Source organism: Eubalaena glacialis, chromosome 20 (genome assembly GCF_028564815.1).
Source record: "Eubalaena glacialis isolate mEubGla1 chromosome 20, mEubGla1.1.hap2.+ XY, whole genome shotgun sequence".
NCBI lineage: Eukaryota > Metazoa > Chordata > Mammalia > Artiodactyla > Balaenidae > Eubalaena > Eubalaena glacialis.
In genome coordinates this window covers 7,001,116-7,018,781 of record NC_083735.1, presented here as the reverse complement: position 1 = coordinate 7,018,781, position 17,666 = coordinate 7,001,116, and the positions used below count along the sequence as shown (strand labels likewise).

At 44.2% G+C, this 17,666-nt stretch overlaps 1 protein-coding gene across 6 annotated transcripts in view; it reads left to right on the top strand.

Annotated features, from left to right (window-relative positions):
• MCPH1 (microcephalin 1) overlaps positions 1-17,666 on the top strand; it is a 230,423-nt gene that overhangs the window by 47,404 nt on the left and 165,353 nt on the right. For 5 of the 6 annotated variants that reach the window (XM_061177349.1, XM_061177356.1, XM_061177355.1 and 2 more), the window contains one exon: positions 5,182-5,291. The exons of the other annotated variant lie outside the window; for it this stretch is intronic. In XM_061177349.1, the coding sequence (XP_061033332.1) occupies positions 5,182-5,291 (110 nt within the window). The remainder of the gene's footprint in view (positions 1-5,181; positions 5,292-17,666) is intronic. 6 annotated transcript variants of the gene reach the window in all.

Here is a 17,666-nt window from a genome sequence, read left to right as displayed (position 1 = left end):
CTTTCAGTCTGTATGTGTCCCTAGGTCTGAAGTGGGTCTCTTGTAGACAGCATATATACAGGTCTTGTTTTTGTATCCATTCAGCCAGTCTATGTCTTTTGGTTGAAGCATTTAATCCATTTACATTTAAGGTAGTTATTGGTATGTGTGTTCCTATTACCATTTTCTTAATTGTTTTGGGTTTGTTATTGTAGGTGTTTTCCTTCTCCTTTGTTTCCTGCCTAGAGAAATTCCTTTAGCATTTGCTGTGAAGCTGGTTTGGTGGTGCTGAATTCTCTTAACTTTTGCTTGTCTGTAAAGGTTTTTTTTTTTTAAATAGAGAGAAAGTCTTATTTATTTATTTATTTATGGCTGTGTTGGGTCTTCGTTTCTGTGCGAGGGCTTTCTCTAGTTGTGGCAAGTGGGGGCCACTCTTCATCACGGTGCGCGGACCTCTCACTATCGCGGCCTCTCTTGTTTCAGAGCACAGGCTCCAGACGCGCAGGCTCAGTAATTGTGGCTCACGGGCCCAGTTGCTCCGTGGCACGTGGAATCCTCCCAGACCAGGGCTCGAACCCGTGTCCCCTGCATTGGCAGGCAGACTCTCAACCACTGCGCCACCAGGGAAGCCCTCTGTAAAGGTTTTAAGTTCTCCATCGCATCTGAATGAGATCCTTGCTGAATAGAGTAATCTTGGTTTTAGGTTTTTCCCTTTCATCACTTTAAATATGTCCTGCCACTCCCTTCTGGCTTGCAGAGTTTCTGCTGAAAGATCAGCTGTTAACCTTATGGGGATTCCCTTGTATGTTATTTGTTGCTTTTCCCTTTCTGCTTTTAATATATTTTCTTTGTATTTAATTTTTGATAGTTTGATTAATGTGTGTCTTGGAGTGTTTCTCCTTGGATTTATCCTGTATGAGACTCTCTGTGCTTCCTGGACTTGACTATTTCCTTTTCCATATTAGGGAAGTTTTCAGCTATAATCTCTCCAAATGTTTTCTCCGTCCCTTTTTTTTCTCTTCTTCTTCTGGAACCCCTATAATTCGAATGTTGGTGCGTTTAATGTTGTCCCAGAGGTCTCTGAGACTGTCCTCAATTCTTTTCATTCTTTTTTCTTTATTCTGCTCTGTGGTCATTATTTCCACTATTTTATCTTCCAGGTCACTTATCCATTCTTCTGCCTCAGTTATTCTGCTATTGATTCCTTCTAGAGAATTTTAAATTTCATTTATTGTGTTGTTCATCATTGTTTGTTTGCTCTGTAGTTCTTCTAGGTCCTTGTTTAAAGTTTCTTGTATTTTCTCCATTCTGTTTCCAAGACTTTGGATCATCTTTACTATCATTACTCCGAATTCTTTTTCAGATAGACTGCCTATTTCCTCTTCATTTGTTTGGTCTGGTGGGTTTTTACCTTGCTGCTTCATCTGCTTTGTATTTCTCTGTCTTCTCATTTTGCTTAACTTACTGTTTTGGGGGTCTCCTTTTCACAGGCTGCAGGTTCGTAGTTCTCATTGTTTTTGGTGTCTGCCCCCAGTGGCTAAGGTTGGTTCAATGGGTTGTGTAGGCTTCCTGGTGGAGGGGACCAGTGCCTGTGTTCTGGTGGATGAGGCTGGATATTGTCTTTCTGGTGGGCAGGACCGCGTCCAGTGGTGTGTTTTGGGGTGTCTGTGACCTTATTATGATTTTAGGCAGCCTCTCTGCTAATGGATGGGGTTGTGTTCCTGGCTTGCTAGTTGTTTGGCATAGGGTGTCCAGCACTGGAGCTTGCTGGTCGTTGAGTGGAGCTGGGTCTTAGTGTTGAGACGGAGATCTCTGGGCAAGCTCTCGCCAATTGATATTATGTGGGGCCGGGAGGTCCCTGGTGGACCAATGTCCTGAACTCGGCTCTCCCACCTCAGAGGCTCAGGCCTGACACCCGGCTGGAGCACCAAGACCCTGTCAGCCACACGGCTTTTGGGAAGTCTGAGGTCTTCTACCAGCATTCAGTAGGTGTTCTGAAGGAGCTGTTCCTCATGTAGATGTATTTTTGATGTATTTGTGGGGAGGAAGATGATCTCCACGTCTTACTCCTCCGCCATCTTGAAGCTATGTCCCCTAGTCTTCATGGACCAAGTTTCTCTTAATAAATTTAATGGTTTTCTCAACCATATGTTCTCATGCTGCCTTCGCCTGGTTCTGCCTCCAGAGAGATCTTCCCTTAGTATCAAAAGTATCTCCTGCTCATTTCCATTGGGTGAGGGATGGTAGTGATTTAACTAATTCACTCTGAGAGGCGAGTGAGTTCACTTTCTCACCTTGATGTATCAGTATTTGATGATATTGATGACCCAGACAAATTTCTAAATGGTGAAAATTCAGGCAACATAACAGTGATAAACAGCCTGGGGTTGTGAAGTTCTTTTCTCTCTGTATTTGATCATTTTTTGAAAATGGAGGCAGTGAATCACTTATATAATGAAGAATGAAAATGAGGGGAGAGAAAAGAGTCTAGCATTTATGACTTTGGTCCTGGACGGTTGATAACCCTCATCACCCTGGGATATGTTGAAGGAAGAACAGCTACAGGGTGGATCGTGGCACGTCAGCTGAAATGTCTCGGGGGCATTCATGATAGATGTCTGTTAGGTGGTTGGGTTTATCAAGTTGCACCTCAGGTGGGAGGTCTTAGCAAGGGACCTTGAACTAGGACCCTTCAGTAAAGGATGACTTCATGGGCTATGGTGAAATCACCTTTGAGGTGATGACAACCCACTTAAGGAGCAAACATAGCAAGAGTCTCCAAGAGGCAGAGAGCCAGGAAGACGGGGGTCAATGTTCGCTGAGTGATCTGCCTGTTCTCGCCTTCCTTGGCACTCTCAGCTGCTTTGGGTTTACTGATGACATCCTTAAAGAGAACATATTAGTCAATGACTGTAGCTGTTGCGAAATGCTGTTTTAACGTAACCACATAAGAAATCATTTGCTTATATCATTTTGTGACTGCGTGATTGTGAAAACACGTCATTAGCAATGTCAGTCTGTCTTAAGTGTTAAATGGCTATAATGCGTATTCTGGATCTTTATGTCTACAAAATGCTTTACAGCCTATTTCATTGTTCTCAGCTAGGACTGAGGCAAAATGAGTACAAGTGGGAAACTTAGCATAGCTAGATCTTAGCACAAACTGTTGTACGCAGAATGCCCTTTCACGTGGCAGCTAGATCTTAGCACAAACTGTTGTACGCGGAATGCCCTTTCACGTGGCAGCTAGGTCTTAGCACAAACTGTTGTACGCGGAATGCCCTTTCACGTGGCAGCTAGGTCTTAGCACAAACTGTTGTACGCGGAATGCCCTTTCACGTGGCAGCTAGGTCTTAGCACAAACTGTTGTACGCGGAATGCCCTTTCACGTGGCAGCTAGGTCTTAGCACAAACTGTTGTACGCGGAATGCCCTTTCACGTGGCAGCTAGGTCTTAGCACAAACTGTTGTACGCGGAATGCCCTTTCACGTGGCAGCTAGGTCTTAGCACAAACTGTTGTACGCGGAATGCCCTTTCACGTGGCACCTAGATCTTAGCACAAACTGTTGTACGCGGAATGCCCTTTCACGTGGCACCTAGATCTTAGCACAAACTGTTGTACGCGGAATGCCCTTTCACGTGGCAGCTAGATCTTAGCACAAACTGTTGTATGCAGAATGCCCTTTCACGTGGCCTACTAACCCATCCACTCCAAGTGAGGTCTCTATTTAGCTAGCTGCAGCCATCGCCGGGGTTGGCCAGTCACCTGGGACTGAAATAGGACTGGGAGGGAAGTGAAACACAGGGAAAAATAGAAGCTTGCTGGGGAGATGGTGGGATCAGCACGTGACGGGTTCAAGCCTCCGAAGGAATCCAGTATTGGGGTTCATAGGTGGCTCAGAACCTGACCTTAAAACATTTGGGGGGACCAAGTTGAAGATAACTAGTTTGAATTCAACGAAATACTTAACCATTGTCGTTCTGCATTTTGTTTTCACTGAGCTAAAACCCCATTTTTGAAAGAAGAGTTAAAAGTTTCAAATCAGATCCTCCAAACTTAATTATATCTGTTTTATCAGAGCATCCTATTTTATGGAAATATCTGCACAACAGTCACTCTCATGTTATATGATTTTTAATTCCCGATGGCTCTTAAATCATTTTAGCCTTGTATCATGTTCATTTCTCTATGTCTACATTTTGTGTTGGGTTGTGAGCTTCCTAAGGGCGGGGACAGTATTTGTGTATCTTCGCATCTCTGGTGGGCAGCCCCTGAGCACTAGATATTTGTTGATAAGCCCATCAGTGACAGAGGGGGATGACGTGGAAGGTGGGTGTGTGGCACAGCAGTGGCTGGGACCTGAGCATCCCCGAGGCTGCTGTGTGCCCTTCGTGTCAAGGTGCGAATTATCCTACTGAGACCGTGTAAGTGGTGGCTGGTACGCTTAGTCCTTCTTCAAAGTATCGACTAAGTCAGACATCAGGCAAACTATTTGGGGAGGAAAGAATGAGAATAGGGAGCACAACATAAAGTAGTAGCAGTGGATGAATCAAACATTTCACACTCCATTGTTGGCTACTTAGGGTTTCTACACCGTTTAGCATCTGACAAAACCGAATTTCACATGATGAATATCTTCTTTTTGGTTTGTGTGTCTTCATGACAAGAGGTTGGTCTAAGGTGGAAGTTTGTAGGGAGTAAAATCGTCACCTGTCATTTGTAGATTGTAACCTGAAACTTTGTACTGAAGACTGTTGGCTGGAGTAACTCAGACTCACCCCCAAAGCTAAGGTTACTTATTTCCTCTAATACAGAACTGCCTTCTTTGAGAAGCTGGGTTTTGATCATTATGTAAAAACCTAAGAATTGGAGTTTGAATAGTGCATGAGGTATAGGCATCATTTTGCATCATCCATTGGATGCACGGGTCTCTGTTGAACTAGTACATTTTCAAGTGACAGGCACAGTTGTTTCTGACCCTTGAGTTAGTGAATTGCTTGGGATACTGGAGTGGAATAAACTGAATGTTCTAACTAGATCTCAACAAGCAAGGAGTATGCAATGTTTATTTTAAAAGGCTATACTTTCTTATTACCAGAATGCATAAGTAAATTAATTAAAAGCTTTTTATTCAGCTTACGTTGCGTTAGTATTCCGTCCATGTAGAGTTCTAACTAATCTTCAACCCACTTGGGTTTTAGGTGTTAACAGAGGACCAGCAAGGCGTGATGTTTTGGATGGCTCATGGGAAGGCTTCAAGGATCTCATCAGGCCTCATGAGGAATCGAGGAAGAGCGGGAAAGGCCAGAAGGTTGGTGTGTGAAAATGTTGTTTTAGACTTTCCAATGCCGAGGCATCACGGTGTTCTGCTCTGGGTTAATGCAACATAAACTCCTCTGCCCAGCCTGTACTTGATTGTAAAAAACTAATTATGGGTGGATGTTGGGAAACTCCGACAATAAAACCAAGGACGTTGGTCACATTCAGGGCAGAGAGTTACTACTGGTGGAGCAGGCCTCCTCTTGCCCCTTTGCCAGGGCATTTCTCGCTTGTAAAAATGCCGCCAGCTTCCCTCGAGCAGGGAAGGTTGGTCGTGCCAGCAATTGCTGTTGTCCTATAATCTGAATAAACAGTCACTGGGTAGAAGGTGAAGAACCCAACCATCTTCCATTTGTGAGCTAATCATGGTTTGACCCAAAGCCATCGGAGGGAAAGGTTTTTGTACTGAGGCTCGGGCACCCACTCCTCTGTGGCTGCAGCCTCGGAACCCGGCTCTTTCTCTGAGGCTGTGTGGCGCTCTCATTGCACTGGAGGCTTACTCGGATAATGTGGGGAGGACTTTACATTTGTTGATTCTTCAGCATCTACTCTCATTGCTGAACTTTTGAATTAGCCACTCATTATCTTGGTACAGCTTTTGTACCTGCCCCGTGGGTGACCTTGGTAGAGAGCTGGTGTCCTGCGGCTGCATTTAGGTTTTGTTGCCCTGTGTTCCAGTCTTCTTCCTAGTTGCAGCATGGCCACTTAATGTTTTTCCTTTGGAAAAATTAAGGAAAAAACCTGTTTGGCATTCATTCCACTGATACTTATGAAGTGTGCGGTACCATCTATGTCCTGCTCCTTCGGAGGCGTTCCATCAGTGCTGAAGGGAGTGATCACTGCTGGTTCGGTGTGAAAGAATCGCCCGGAGGACTTTTTTTCCCCAAACTCCTAATGTGCCTCTCACCACCCCACCCTTCCCCTTCGGTAACCATTAAGTGTGTTTTCTACGTCTGTGAGTCTGTGTTTGGTAAATAAATTCATTTGTGTTTTTGATTCCACATGTTTTAGATTCCACATGATTCCACATTCATGTTTTAGATTCCACATATAAGTGATATCGTATGATATTTGTCTGTCTCTGTCTGACTTCATTTAGTATGATAATCTCTAGGTCCATCTGTGTTGCTGCAAACGGCATTATTTCATTCTTTTTTATGGCTGAGTAATATTCCATTGTATATATGTACCACATCTTCTTTATCCATTCATCTATTGATGGACATTCAGGTTGCTTCCATGTCTTGGCTATTGTAAATAGTGCTGCTATGAACATTGGGGTGCATGTATCTTTTCGAATTAGAGTTTTCTCTGGATATATGCCCAGGCATGGTAACTCTATTTTTAGATTTTGAGGAACCTCCATACTGTTTTCCATAATAACTGCACCAGTTTCCATTCCTACCAACAGTGTAGGAGGGTTCCCTTTTCTCCACACCCTCTCCAGCATTTATTATTTGTGGACCTTTTGGTAATGGCCATTCTGACCAGTATGAGGTGATACCTCATTGTAGTTTTGATTTGCATTTCTCTAATAACTAGCGATGTTGAGCATCTTTTCATGTGCCTGTTGGCCATCTGTGTGTCTTCTTTGGAGAAATGTGTATTTAGGTCTTCTGCCCCTGGAGGACTTTTTAAATGTGCAGATTCTCTGGTCCTACTTGAGACCCTCTGAGTTGGCATTTCCCAGGCGATGTTTACATCACAGCAATGAGCTGTGAAAGCCCCACATGGAGTAGAATCTCCGTCTTCACAGGAAGGAAACCGGTACTCAGAGAGGGCAGAAAATTCACCGTGGGTACCACGTCTCCCTCAGGGCAGAAGGAACAGAATCTGGATCTACTGTCTTCCATGTGGCCTTCTTCCTAATCCATTTCTTATCCCCATTCACTGCACAGCCTTTTCTCTGATGAATCGAGAACTCGTCATGCCTGAGGGCAGTGGCCCCCAACGTTGCCCCACATTGCAATCACCTGGGGATCTGAATTTTGTCAAGATTCCTGGCTCACACCCCCAGACAGCCTGATGTCATTAGTATGGGGTGCATCTTGGGCACTAAGATTTTTTAAAACTCCTGAGCTAATTCTAACATGAAGCAAAGTTTGGAAACCACTTTTGTGCCTTAGGGACTTTGTCTAGCATAGTTCAAACAAGTAATTTATCCTGGAAGAAGTTCTGTTTGTTTCTAAACACGTCTCATATAAACGGATTTTATTGTTTAGACTTGTAAAAAACAAAGACAAAAACTTAAAATCCTGATTTGTTTGCTTATGGGATAAGCATTTTTAAATTTAGATACCAATATAGAGATGAACGGTCATGGTTTATCATTGCACAGGTTAAAACAAAGGACAATAGAAATTTCTTAAAATGCAATTTAAAATTTTAAAGATATAGCTTCCTGGCAGTTTGAGATCTTGGAGTATGGGTGTGGGGAGTGGAGTTGATATTGTTATGTTATAGCAAGTCAGCAAAAACACTAAGTTTAATTGACTGGTATTAAAAGTCTACTATGGAGCTGCACAAGGATTGTGAATTGGTGAATTAAATACAGGTCTCTGATCTGTAACTTACAAATATAATGTTAGTCTTGAGGGTTATGATAGTATCCAGTCATTCCCTTTTTTCCCTACCAAAACTGAGGTCTTACCTGCTTGCTTTTGTTCCTTATTCGATTTCAAGACAACCTGTGTTAAACTGAAATTTCAGACTTTTTAACATAGTCATGTTTTTATGTATAAGTATATATAAGGGATTAGATTCCATCGAGCACAGCAATTGTTGACATTTCCTAAAAAATATCTTGTAATTGGATTTTAATGTTGAGTAAAGCAACTTTACAGGAAATATCTTTCATCAGCTAATTATTAAAGCACATGCCTCTACTGAAATGGAGAACTCTTGGGTCTAGAGTATAGGATCGCATTTTTACATTTTCACATGGGAGCTGGCGTCCATGCTGTTTCCGTCATTATGAAAACGGTTTGAAGCGGATGTGTCCCAGGACCCTAGTGATCTTTTTAATCTTAAACTTGACGTAGCACCTACGGGTAATGTCCTTTCTGGGCAGCCCTGCAGAGCAGGCCTGTGAAACTGTGAATCCTAAGTTCTGTGCTGTGTAACAGTGCAGCGTGGAAAGCGGGCAGCCTGTGGGTAGGGACCACAGCCTGGGTAGAAGGTGTGGCCTGGGAAGGATGCTGGTGCATCCAAAAAAGACGCTGAAATCAGCCCCAGCAGGTTCTGGGTGAACTCTTCTCATTCTTGGTTTTCTGTAGTTTTGCTGCAGCTCTGCCCGAGTGTTGCTTTTGTCGTCAGCCTGATGCAGGGTCGCAGGTCTTCGGGTCTTCCATCTGCTTTGGAGAAGTCTCATTTCTCTTTCTTCCACTTCTGGAAATTCACTCACATGTGTTACCTGAGACTTCTGTATCCCATGCCTCATGATTTTTCTATATTTCTATATTTCTCTCCTTTTTTATCTCCTTATTTCGTTCTGGGTATTTTCTACTGATTTCCCTTTCACCTCTCCCTCTTTACATTATAGGTGTACTCTTATGGTAAACCTATATATTGCATTTGAAAACTTCATTATTGTATTTTTCAGTTTTCGTTATTCTATTTGGATTTTTAAAAATTTCCAGCTTTCTGCCAAAATTATTAATTTTGTCTTTTCTTTCTTTATGCATAATTAGCATATGTATTTTGAAATCTAAACCGGGTAACTCCGTTGTCTGGCTCCCTTAGTTTCTGTCTTTATTATCTGTTGTTTCTCTTAGTTTTCTGTCGTACGTTCCTCTAATATGCTTTATTATTTTTGGCATGTCTTCCTACCAGGAATTGAGATGATCCGAGGCTGAGCCTCTCTCTCTGTGAGGCCAGCTCTCCCCTTGCTCACCTGAGGGTTTCTCTTCCTCCTGTGATTCACTCTCTTATCAGCTCAGCAGTGTCTCCGAATCGTGGGTTTGTGTCCGTCCAGCTTTACTAACTGTTCACGATGGGGAGGTTGTTCTGAACTACTTAGTCGATCCTTCCTGGAAATAATGGGTGAATTTTAATGGCCATTAAAAAAGGGTTTTTTTTCTCTAATTAGAGACGGGATAAATCCTTCTCTGAGAAAAGAACAATGAGAGACCAAGTCAGCAGAATTTTTCAGATGAACGTGCAAGTCATTGGTTGCAAAAGACACACTGACCATCTCTTAAAGAGGGAAAACAGATACAATTTAATAAAGAATTACAAAATCTCAGAGCTATAATTTCCATTAGAGATTATTTGGTTTAGTACCCACTTTTAGTGGGAAGAGTCATTTTGTACATCAGTGGGAAACTATCTTTTTTAGACTTATTACTTTAAACATATGCTTATAAATTCATTGAACCTTTTTTATTTTGAGACTCCAGTTAAGCAATATCATCACCTCCATAATCTTAGCTTACAATACATGGGTCATTGACAAGGAAATCTATTTCTGCCATCTTTTCACAGGGAGAAATATAAAATGTTATGACAGATCATAGCCTGTCTTGTTTGTTGCTTGTTTAATATTGTCAGACATAGAACCTGAAGAAGGTAAATATAACATTAATGCTAGTGACACGGTGAACGCATATGAAAATGTGGGGTTTTTCTACTACAAAGTGTTTATTCTACTACTTCTGTTATTCGTGTTATTGTTGTTCAAATATTATTATCATTAACAAAATTTTTCTTCTTTTTTAAAAAAATTAATTAATTTATTTATTTATTTTTGGCTGCATTGGGTCTTCGTTGCTGCGCGCGGGCTTTCTCTAGTTGCGGTGAGAGGGGACTACTCTTCATTGTGGTGCACGGGCTTCTCACTGCAGTGGCTTCTCTTGCTGCGGAGCATGGGCTCTAGGCGCGCAGGCTTCAGTAGTTGTGGCTCGTGGGCTCAGTAGTTGTGGCACATGAGCTCAGTAGTTGTGGCTTGCAGGCTCTAGAGCTCAGGCCCAGTAGTTGCAGCACATGGGCTTAGTTGCTCCGCGGCATGTGGGATCTTCCCAGACCAGGGCTCGAACCCGTGTCCCCTGCATTGGCAGGCAGATTCTTAACCACTGCGCCACCAGGGAAGCCCCCAAATTTTTCTTTTAAGGTAAGTCATCCACTGGACAAGAAAACCCAGCTTTCCTTAGTGGCTGTGGTTTTAAATCTTGCTTTGGGGCCCTCTCTGCCAAGCAGGACTGCCCGTCAGAGGGTGAACTCTGGGTCAGAGCACAGGAAGTGTCCAGGTGGCTCTCACAAGCTTGGAGGCTTAGACAGACATGAAGGGCCAAATACTTCAAATCGTACAAATACACTTATTTTGACCGTGGTTTAAAAAAAAAAAAAAAAAAAACACTACACACTAGATCAAGTCCTTAAATATCCAAGTTTCTTAAACAGAGTAGAAAACAAATGATGAATAACGGTTTTCATATGTTCCAATAATTGCTTGTTCTCACATTTTTACTAGGATATGAGCCCCCTAGGACACAAGCTTTAATCTTTTAATACTCATCGTAATACAGTATGACACACAAAATTGGTGTTTAGTAAATATTTGCTGAGTGAATAAGGGCTGCGCGAATTTCCCTTCTGCTTTTTGAGTTCATATCTTACACCATTTCTGGTGCTTCTAACCATCACACAGTGATGTTGTAATCATCATAGTATACCTCATTTCTTTTTGAATATTCTTCCTAAACTTGTGAAATGGCCTCGTATTAGTGAAAGAAGGAAGGTTTCCATTGCAGGACATTGTTGCCACAAGCGTTGATTCCTGAGCCAGACCCCACTATGTGGTGGTTCTGTCACATTGAACAAGTAAATTAGTATTTCTGTGCCTCTGCTTCCTTTTATATTAAACAGGCATAATAATAGTGCCAATCTCAAAGGGTTTGTGCTAATTAAATGAGTCGAAACCTGCAAAGAGTTGAGGATGATAGATCCCTGATATTCATGGGCACTCAACAAAAGTTAGCTCTGTTTTCCAGCACAAATGTGGGTGAAGATGACATCCACATACGGACTCAAAGCAGACTGGGGGGGGTCACTCTGCCACCCGCTTCCCTAGCCCCCCCAGAGACTGGCACGTGTCTGTAATGAAAATGGCCCTCAAAGTTCCAGTATGGCCCAAACTATGTCTCTTCCTGGATTCATTGACCACAGTCATGCCTGGGCCAAAACAGCACCTCAGGGCATGGGGGGGAGGGAGAGCTGGGGTGCATTTTTGAGAAGCCCCCCACATGGTTCAGACATGACGATCATCCTCCCAGGTGAGAACCTGTGTTACAGGGTTAGATGAAGCCTCGTCTCTTTAGGTCTTTAGCGTGAAATCAACCCCCGTCACCTCACCCAGAGGCAGGCGGTGTGCGTTTCCCAGTCCCCGATCCCTGCTCTGGTGATTTGCTTCCCTCTCTCTTCTGGTACCATTACAACTGTCTGAAAATACCCGGTCTCTCCTAGGAGACCTGCGTGAGGTGTACATAACGTGCTCACTGTTGCTACTCATAGTGGCCGTCCCTCAAGCACCGAGACCTCTTCCAGAAAGAGCTTTCCATCTCGCCATCACGCGGAGGTGCTGGAGAGAACCTCGAGCGAGCCCTTGTTGGGAGGGCAGTAGGTTTAGAATCACAGCTTATCCGGGTCGGCCTTCTCCGAAGAAGGAAGCTTGCAGCCGAGAGAAGGTAGAAGGGAGGCCACAGGGGCACAAGAAGATACGCTGGGCCGTAGGGCGGACGTGAGGGCTCGAGCGCAGGTCCAGCCTGGGTGGGCTGTCTGGGGGCAGGGACCAGGAGGGCTGGGGAGACGGAAGCCTTCCGGAATAAAGAAGTCGGGTATCTGAGCCACGTTTCGTCTTCTTTTCCCTAGTGTCTCCTCTCCTCGAAAAGGTCCCTGAATGAGCACTTCACAGCTCTACTGGAGACTCCACGATTTCATGAGTGTGCTTTTACAGTCTGCAGTAATTCCAGGACTTTGGCTCTTTGCCATTAGATAGTGTGCTTGGCTGGAAGCGTATAATCTGGTGGGCCGCTTTGTTTTTAAGTTTAACTTTCAAGTTGAAATAGCAGTGACTCATCCACATGACAGGTGATATTTATTTTGTTTCTTGACAATTCCGCACGAGCATGTTGTTACTACTCGGGGGAATTGGCACACTTCCTGGAGGATGACACCCTCTGTAAATTCCACGTAAATAACTCCCCAGTGTTCAGACACCTCCCGCCTCCGCTGCCGATGGGGCCTGTCTCCTGGGGGGGCCTTTGAAGACAGATAATTAGAGAGATGAGCTGGCAGAGACTGCAGGCACCCTAGATTTCTAGCACGGGTGTTTCAAGGATCTGCCATCCCTTGGATGAACCGTTTCTGGAAAAGCGCGCCCAAAGCTGGCAGTGGGGGCGCGGGAAAGTGTGTTCGTTATGACAGGTGTCGCTCCCGCCCCCAGATGTGACTCCGAAGCCCCGGAAACCCGCGGCCTCGCGGTGGTGTAGCAACTGCTTTTGGCTTTGTTAGCGTGTTGTTTTCTTCTTGTTGTGTATGAGAAGAAAATATTTATAGAGAAAACATTCAAAGAGCATCTTCAAGCGGCGCACTTTTTCTTTACTGTATTTTCCGTGCCCCGTGGCTGCCATTGTGCGTGTGTGTGTGCTTCAGAAACCCTCAGGTGTGTCCCGTACGGGAGGTGGTTGGTGTGAGGGCCACTGGGCTGGCGCTGAGGCCGTTCTCCTGGGCGCCCGCGGTCATCTTGGGCCACGTCAAGGTAGGGGCCAGGGTAGAGCCCCCCACCCCCTGCGGAGGTCACGAGGCCGAGAGAGGAAACTGCCAGAAATCCTGTTACCATCTGCCGGCGGGCACTGGGCAGGCTGGGCCAGTTTGAGATGCACCTTCCAAATGTGAACAGTCACAGCTGCCGGTTCCTAAGGTCTAGCTCGCTAAGTAGGACCTTTGGGGGATGTTAGCCAAGCGATAGTAAACCACGGTAACCTTGCTTAGAAGTATCAAATTCATCTCTGTCAAATATGCAAAACCTACGGGGGCTTCCCTGGAGGTCCCGCGGTTAAGACTTCGCCTTCCAATGCAGGGGGTGCCGGTCCCACCCCCGGTCGGGGAGCTGAGATCCCACCTGCCTCGCGGCCAAAAACCCGAAAACGTACAACAGGAGCAACATTGTAACAAAGTCAATAAAGAGTTCAAAACGGGTCCACATCCCAAATAATCTTTTAAAAACATATGCAAAACCTCAAGCAAAACAGTAACTTGCCGAAGTAGCAAGCGTGAAACTTTAAGAAACCCAACAGAACGGCTTCTTTGGGAGTAAAGGAACTGAAGAGAAGGAAGAGAAAGACACGGGTGCAGTCCCGGGTCCACCTCCGCCCCTGCTGCCCTCCCCGTGTAAATACTCATTCTTCACCGAGCAGCCGCGGCGCGGGGCCGGAATTCCTGCCGGCGAGTCGATTACAGGCCCTCGGCCCCCGCCCGGCTCCCCGGCTCACACCCGCTCTCTTCTCGGACCGCCCGTCCACTACCCGTGGTCGCTCTGCTTCTCTTAGCAGCAGCTGGTTTGGGAATATGACTCACTTCGGCCCAGTGAGATGCGAAGGGAAGTCTTGCTGGGAGGTTTCTGGAAAAAAGCCTCCTCTCACTTGAGACAGCCCTGGGAAGAGAAGCCCTCCTGGTCCTCCGAGCTTTGTTATGGCTGGACGCGACCCGGGGAAGGAACCGCGCAGCCCGAGGACCCGGCCAAAGAGCGGGCCCCGGGGAGGAGGCGGGAGGGGGCCCTCCGATCTCACGGCTTCTTTCCACTGACGTCAGAGGGATGTTGCGACAAGGGACCCAGGGCTGCGTCTGTGATGTTGCTAGGCTACGCCAGGACGCACACAAACGGAGACGCAGGGCTGCACCCGTTTGTCCACAGAGCTGTAGCTCACTTTAAACGTGGGTGGTTTTCCCAAGCAGGCTTTTCATGTCTTCTCTGGAGGAGCGGCGCTGTCCTCTCCAATCACCAGATATTTATTACTTCTTTCCTTAAGTCTCTTCAACTCTCTCGACTCGGGTTCAAAGTTATTGCTTTCCAAATAATACTTAAGAATATGAATTATTGGACATTAGCAGTTAAAAAAAAAAGAAGTGAAAACAGCATTATTCAGATGGAAAGGAGTTAAATGGAAGAATGACAGATGAAACCACAACTCAGAATCAATGAGGCATTATTACAGACTGTTAGAAAATAAAATAGGAGGCATTTCAAATAGATTTTGGCATATGCCTTTGTGGCTTTTGGATATGAGTTCAGATTTAGTTCATCTATCAATGGTGAGTCAGTGTAACGTACAATGGCTGTGAAACGGGGCAGCCAGGTCTGGGGAGGTCCTTTCTCTGGTCTTCATCATCAGTGACTTTAGTTTCAAAAACTGTTCTTTTTGAATTTATGCTATCTTATTTTTCTGCAGAAATGTCTTCTGCTTTTTACTTCTGAATAAATTCACGAGTTACAATCTAATTCTGTTCATTTTAAAAAAAGGCTCTGAAATCTTTCTCAGCATTGATCAGATTGCAGCTTTTTTCTTTGTTTCTGGTATTTTTTTACCATGTTCCTCCAGCTCCTCGGGTGAAGTTTGAACACAAAGGTGGGACAAAGGATGGGAAACTAGGAACCAAAAACCGCGGCGGAGGCTGCGGCTGTGGTGGGAGCCCGAAGGACCAGGGCCGGGGGTGGGAGGGGGGTGTGTCTTTTCTTTCTTTCCTTTCTTTTCTTTTCTTTTCTTTTCTTTTCTTTTCTTTTCTTTTCTTTTCTTTTCTTTTCTTTTCTTTTCTTTTCTTTTCTTTCCCTTCCTTCCTTCCTTCCTTCCTTCCTTCCTTCCTTCCTTCCTTCCTTTCTTTCCTTTCTTTCTCTTTCTTTCTTTCTTTCTTTCTTTCTTATTTTTATATTGGAGCATAGCTGATTAACAATGTTGTGTTAGTTTCAGGTGTACAGCAAAGTGTGTCTTTGTCGCAAAGTAAAAGCTCTAGCCTGGACATCCCATGAAGTTGCATGTTTTCCCCCAAATCTACCCCTCTTGTTTCCTAAGGACCAGACTTGGTGAGTTTAGGGTATATTGAGAGTATATGGTGAAGGAACTTCTGCCCTTCACCGGACCTGAGCAATTAGAGCAAGTTTCTTTCAAAGGCCACACGGCAGGGGTCGAGCCCTGAAGCCCGTCCTTGTCTGCCTATTGGTGACGGGCAGGGGATGAGAGCCAGGCTCAGGCCGGCCATCTGCCTCTGCCCTCCTGGATGCTCTGTATGTCCCTTCTCCCTCCACATGCCCCATGGACTCAGATTCGCACGTCATTTGGCGGGTTGTCATCTGTTCAGGTAGGTGGTCCCAGGTTGAGCCTGTGTGAGCCCCTTGGAGCTGCCCTCTCCCCAGCCCCTTTCCCCTTCATGCACTTCCTTCCCTTCTAGAATACTCAGATGACCTGGGCTCCTGCTTCCTTTCCTTGCTCTGGCCCCGTTTCTCCATGAAACTGGTTCCCTTGAGTGGAAAATGGATTGCATAAAAACAAGACGGGGCGCTCTCGGTGTCTTGGTCTGTTCAGGCTGCTGTAACGGAATTCCACAGACCGGATGGTTTATAAACAACACTTCTGAAGGCTGAAGTCCAAGATCAAGGCCCAGCAGGTCTGGTGTCTGGTGAGGGCCGTCTTCTTGGTTCATATCTGGCTCTCTTTTCCCTGGGTCCTCATACAACAGAAAGGACGAGGGAGCTCTCAGGGGTCCCTTTAATAAGAGCATTAATCCCACTCATGAGGGCTTCACCCTCAGAAACTAATCACCTCCCAAAGGCCCCACCTCCTAACACCATCAGCTTGGGGTTAGGATTCCAACATAGGCACTTGGGGGGACACAGACATTCCATCCATAACAATGTGCTCCTTGATATTAGGGCTTCATTGCCTCTAGTCCCCTGTACGTTCAGGGCCAGGAGATGGGTAGACGCGTAGACCCCTTGGAGTTTCAGTGTTAGATGTTAAGTTTGTTAGATAAAGCATCTTAATAAGTGAGGTGATATATGTGTATTTTTTTTTAACAAATTGGGTATTGATGCATAACTCAGATGTACATTTTCTCTATGCTTGTTTTTTGTACTATAAACATTCATCTTTATCCAACATATGAGTATTCAAAACTGATACTGACGCTTTACTGATCAGTTTTATTATTGCATTGTTCGAGAACATTTAGAAAGGTATTACATTTTTTACAAAAAACAACTGAATATTAAGAGTCTCTATATAATTCTCTGGAAAAAAAAGATATAAGGAAGGGACAATGAAGTTACAAATAGATTCACATAAGAACGTTAAAGATTTCTGCCCCAACTTCCTGCAGTGAACCCAGCTTCAGAGCGTAGACTTTATCATCAAATTAAAAAGGGGGGGAGGGGTATCAACAGTATGAAGGACACATCTAGTGAGCTGCTTATTTTAAAAAGCTGGGATCTCTTGTACCCGTGAATTGAGTCTTTCTGAAGACACTTAAATGACATAGCTGCCAGGGATCTAGATAATAGAATATCCTCAGGATGTGATTTGAAGACATTTTCTAGAATCTGTTTTGTTCTATTTGATTTGCTCATTTTTACTTTTCTCTATAGTCAAAATTCACGCAAACATGTTATTCTGGCAGCGCCCCTGTATCTAGATGGGCTTATATTAGTAGTGAACGAAATCAATAATTTCGGCAAATGTGTGGATTATCTCTTCACTTCTTTTTTTAGGAGAAGCATTTCCACTGTTTACTTATGAAATGGTACCTAAAGCCAAAACATTTCAAAGAATGTTTTATTTTTAAAGTTTCTTTTTTATCACTAATAAAACAAGTACGTTTGTTTAATTTGACCTCCCTTTGATCTTATTAAAACAGAATCAACTAGGCTATTTCCCAAATATTCATCTTCAACAGCCCCCCCACTCACCACTTTAGAACTTCCAGAAAATGCTTTTGCTAAAATTAAATACAACGTTTCATATTTGTGAGTTGTTCCTCACTGGTTAGTGGATTATTTCACATGATTACCTCTCAGTGTTTGCTTTGATTACCTTTTGTTACTGCATAGCTGTATTTGGACAAGTGTTTTCCTTTTAAGGGACAGGGTGCTATGTTTTCTTTTTTCACGAACAAGCAACAATGTTAAAAACATAAAAGGGTTGTTTTTCTTCTTTGTAATGGACTTTCTATAATAGAAACCCTGAAATGCTTAGCCGTGCTTAACCGTGAGTAGATGTGAGCAGAATAAAAGTGGGAGGGTTACATTTTATATTAATATACTGCACATGATAAGATAAAGGTTTCCACTTTTCTTGAGGTCGTCCATATAATACAGTTTCACTGT